We start from the raw sequence: 4,959 nt of genomic DNA, 5'->3' as shown, positions 1-4,959 counted from the left end.
ACTAGCTCTGTAAGACCAGGCTGGTCTCGAACTCACAGAGATCCTCCTGCCTCTGCCTCCCAAGTGCTGGGATTAAAGGCGTGCGCCACCATCGCCCGGCAGGCTTGGAATCTTTTATCAGTAATGCATTCTCAGCTTTCTTCCTCTGCCTTTCCTCTTCCCAGAATTCTCCTAGTCTGATCGCCTTGCCTGGCTAATGGCCAATTAGCGTTTTATTAAACTAATATGAGTGACAAATCTTTATAGTGTACAAAAGCATTATTCCACAGCATTTATAATAGTGAAAATTTAGGAATTTTGGGGAACATTAGGGGCTGGAGAGAGCACTGCCTGCTCTTCCAGAGGTCCTGAGTTCAATTCCCAGCAACTACATGGTGGCTCACAACCATCTACCAATGGGATCTGATGACCTTTCCCAGCACACAGGTGTACACGCAGAGAGCACTCATACAGAAAATTAATTTTTGGGAACATTAAACAGTTTATATTAAGGATCAGTTCTTATGCAATTCTCAGTAGGTAATGCAGGAAGGTTTTTGTTACTGTTTTGTTCTTTCCTCAAACCTGACTCCTATTTCCTCAGCCTCCCCAAGTAGTTGGTAGAATTACAGGCAAGTGCTGATACACCTGAGCTGCAGAAGATTTTGTGATGCTGTGAAATGGGCTTATTCTTTCTCCAAAGAGCTAATAAACTCCCTATGTGGTTACTGGATTTGGCTTCCTGCGAGACCAAAATAGCTTATTAAAGTAATGTACTTTTCTTCTTTTAACAGCTAGAGTTGGGAAGACATCACTGATTATGTCTCTGGTCAGTGAAGAATTTCCAGAAGAGGTAAACATTTTATGTTCCTATTCAGTGCTTTTTTTTTTAATTTATGAAAAATAAGTTAAAGTGATATGTCAATTTACTTCCTTCGTGTGTTTCTTCCAGTCAGGACTTGGGTTTCTCTGTGTGTAGCTCTGGCTGTCCTGGAACTCTCTCTGTAGACCAAGCTGGTTTTGAATTCACAGAGATCCGCCTGCCTCTGCCTCCTGGGTGCTGGGATTAAAGGTGTGCGCCACCACTGCCCGACTTCAGAACTTTTTTTTAAAATGTACATTAGTGTGAAGGTGTCAGATCCCTTGGAACAGGAGGTACAGACAGTTGTGAGCTGCCATGTGGGTACTAGGAATTAAATCTGGGTCCTCTGGGAGAGCAGCCAGTGCTCTTAACCACTGAGCCATCTCTCCAGCTCCCAAAAGTCAGGACTTTTAAAAAGCTCTTATTAGTTTATAGAGGACATCACCTTAAGAAAGAGCCTAAGTTCTCATTTTGTGCCTTTGCCTTTGTCATTAAAATTTTGTAGTTTACATTGTGTGTGTGTTTGCCACAGCACAGCAGCTATCAGGACACCTAGTGTGAGTCAGTTCTCTACTTCTTCCACGGAAGCCTCAGTATCAGCTTCACACTGTCAGTCCTGTTGGCAAGGCCTGAGCTGTCTCACCAGCAATGGTCATTTGTCATCTCTTTGTCTTAGTTGTTTCATTTGTAAAATGGTAGCAAAAATGATCACCTGTGTGACCTGTTCTTAAAAGTAAAATGTTTTCCAGAACCCCAGTCGTGAAAGAGATGCTGAGTGTTGTATGAATTGAAACTAGATTTACCATCTGGGTACCGTTTATCTTCTGCCTGGTGCTGTCAGTTTGTGAGATATTTTTGTCTGAACTACTAGAATCCTGACAGAACTAATATTATATACCTGCTTCATATTACAAGTTAGAAATGAATTCATCTATGTTGCCTACAGATCCAAAGAATTGTGTTTGACAACAAATTAATACTAGTGAGGTGCTACCAGGAACAAGGTGGTATTATTAATAATTATATATGTATCTGTAATATATCTATTATTGGTATTTTGAGACAGAGTCTCATGTAACTCAGGCTAGCCTCAAACTTACCGCGGAGCTAAGGATGGCCTTGAACTCCTGATCTTCTGCCTCCACTTCCTGCTGCTGTGACTGCATGTATGTATGCACTACCATACTGGTCTACACTTATTTACATTTTGGGAATCCCAGTGTGAGGAGATGCTGTAAAGTTATGGTATTGTTAGAGAAAACAGCATCAGTGCCACAGCATAACAAAATTTTGGATTTTCGCATGCGTGATGGCACATACCTTTTGTCCTAGCACTTGGGAGGCAGAGGCATATGTATCTTTGTGAGTTCGAGGCCAGCATGGACTACAGAGCGAGTTCCAGGAAAGGCTCCAATGCTATACAGAGAAATCCTATCTCAAAAAAAAAAAAAAATTAAAAAATTTGGATTTTGTTATCATTAGTTTAGTCTGTTTATTTTTTGAGGCACAGCACAGGTTGCATAGCACAGGTTGGCCTCAAACTTGGTATGCAGGCATGTCTGGTCTTGAACTTTTTTTTGATCCTTCCACCTCTGCCTCCCAAATAGTGAGATTACAGGCCTGGCTTATCTTTTGTTTCTTCCAAAGTATTTTTTTTAATATTTATTTATTATGTATACAATATTCTGTCTGTGTGTATGTCTGCAGGCCAGAAGAGGGTACCAGACCTCATTACAGATTGTTGTGAGCCACCATGTGGTTGCTGGAAATTGAACTCAGGGCCTTTGGAAGGGCAGACAATGCTCTAAACCACTGAGTCATCTCTCCAGCCCCCTTCCAAAGTATTATTAATGTCAGAATCTGAGGCTAGAGAGATAGCTCAGTACCTAAGAGCTGTTCTTCCAGAGGACCTGCATTCAATTCCCAGCACCCGTGTTAGATGACTCATAACTATAATTTTAGCTCCTGGGCATCCACCTCTCCCCGCGACACATGTGGCATATAAGTGCGTGTGCACACACACACACACACACACACACACACACACACACACACACACACACACGTAAAAATAAAATGAATGTTAGAGTTTGCCTTTACCCTTTCCTTACTCTTCTTAGAAAGACATAGCCTTATGGTTTTATTGCTGAGCTAGGCAGTGTCTTTGTTTTTCTGGATTCTTGTGGCTGGGATTGAATCCAGGGTCTCGAACATAGCAAGCAAGAGCTATATCTCTCATTGGTAGCATTGAACATAGCAAGCAAGAGCTTTATCTCTCATTGGTAGCATTTTCAGCGTTCATAATTCTATGGCTGCTTTTTTTCTTTGTTCCCCCTAGCATTAACGAAGAATCAAATAATAATTTGTTAATTTGGAAAATGAAGTATATTGTGGAATTGTTAACATTAATTTAAAATTATTTAGGTTATAATATATAAAATTCTCTGCTAAGATGGATGAGTGGGAAAAGGCACCTGCTGCCAATGCTGACAACCTGATTTTAATTCCCAGGACCTACCTACATGGTGGAAATACAAAGCTGACTTCACACTGAACTCCGTTTGTATGCTGTGATACTAATGCCCACAAATAAATAAACAACATTTAATGAATCACAGTGAGTTCCAGTCCAGCTAGCACTTCATGAGATAGTGGGATCCTGTCTCAAATATTATTTTTTTTTAATGTGGGAATTTTATTAAGAGAGAAGGGTGGGGGAAGACTGGCATCTGGGGACAGGAATGGCGGAAGAGCGAGAAAGAGTTTCAGAGAGAGAAGAAGAAGAAGAGAAGAAATAAATTTTAAATGTTTAACTGAAGTTAAAATTGTTTAAGGGTATTCCTTTTTTGTGTGAATATGGGTTTTTCCCCTAATTGAAAATCATGCAATTGGGGCTGGAGAAAAGGCTCAGCAGTCAAGAGTACTGACTGCTCTTCCACAGTTTGATTCCCAGTACCCAGAGAGTGGCTCATAACTGTCTGTAACTCAAGCTCTAGGGGATCCAGTGCCCTTTTCTAGCCTCCAAGAACACCAGGCATGCTTGTGGTTCACAGATACACATGTAAGCAGCAGAACCCATACACATAAAAGATAATCAAAAAGAAAGGATCGAACCACCACACTTTGCAGTTTTGTTAAAACTGTGCATCTTTCTGAAATGTGGAATTATTAAACACAGGCTACCTTAGCCAACCCGTTATCTAGCCTACATAAAATTAATATTTATTGCCGGGCGATGGTGGCGCACGCCTTTAATCCCAGCACTCGGGAGGCAGAGGCAGGCGGATCTCTGTGAGTTCGAGACCAGCCTGGTCTACAGAGCTAGTTCCAGGACAGGCTCCAAAGCCACAGAGAAACCCTGCCTCGAAAAACAAAAAAAACAAAACAAAAAAAAATTAATACTTATTGGTTACCTTGAAGGTTGTGATTTTGTTTTGTATTTTTGTGGGTTTTGTCAGGCTGAGGATTAAACCCAAAGCTGCATGTGCTAGACAAGTTCTCCACCCCTGAGTTACACTCGTCAGGACTGCCTTGGATTAACATAGCTCCTTATTTGTAAAGTGTTTTAAATTCTCAACAAAACAGAATGAGGATCATATTTTTTAATTAATTTATTTATTATGTATACACATGCCAGAAGGGGGCACCAGATCTCATTATAGATGGTATTGAATCACCATGTGGGTGCTGGGAATTGAACTCAAGACCTCTGGAAGAACAACCAGTGCCCTTAACCTCTGAGCCATCTCTCCAGGCCCTTAGAACCATACTTTTTTTTTTTTTTAAAAAAAAAAAACCTCTAATATTTGAATACAAAATTAAGAATTGTTTTAAGTTTGTGAAAAACTCGAGATGTCCTTATTATAGCCTTTGACTGTGTCCTAGGGCTGGACTTTTGCTAGGCAAGCACTCTACCATTGTGCTATATCTCTGCTGGAAACTTACTTTTTTCTTGTTTTTTTATTTATTTTTGTTAATTTTTATTACATTTTTATTTGTTATCTGTTGTGGGAACTCCTTCAGCCTATAGCCTTTAAGATACCTGCCCACTTTTTTATTTTATTTATTTTATTTTATTTTATTTTTTTTATTTTTTTTGGTTTTTCGAGACAGGGTTT

At 40.0% G+C, this 4,959-nt stretch overlaps 1 protein-coding gene across 4 annotated transcripts in view; it reads left to right on the top strand.

Moving 5' to 3' along the window:
• Rhot1 (ras homolog family member T1) overlaps window positions 1-4,959 on the top strand; it is a 73,335-nt gene that overhangs the window by 14,318 nt on the left and 54,058 nt on the right. For all 4 annotated transcript variants that reach the window (XM_005349411.2, XM_005349412.2, XM_005349413.3 and 1 more), the window contains exon 2: window positions 774-832. In XM_005349411.2, coding sequence (XP_005349468.1) covers window positions 774-832 — 59 coding nt within the window. The remainder of the gene's footprint in view (window positions 1-773; window positions 833-4,959) is intronic.

This window comes from Microtus ochrogaster, chromosome 7, assembly GCF_000317375.1.
Source record: "Microtus ochrogaster isolate Prairie Vole_2 chromosome 7, MicOch1.0, whole genome shotgun sequence".
NCBI lineage: Eukaryota > Metazoa > Chordata > Mammalia > Rodentia > Cricetidae > Microtus > Microtus ochrogaster.
This window is presented reverse-complemented; position numbering and strand designations above follow the sequence as displayed.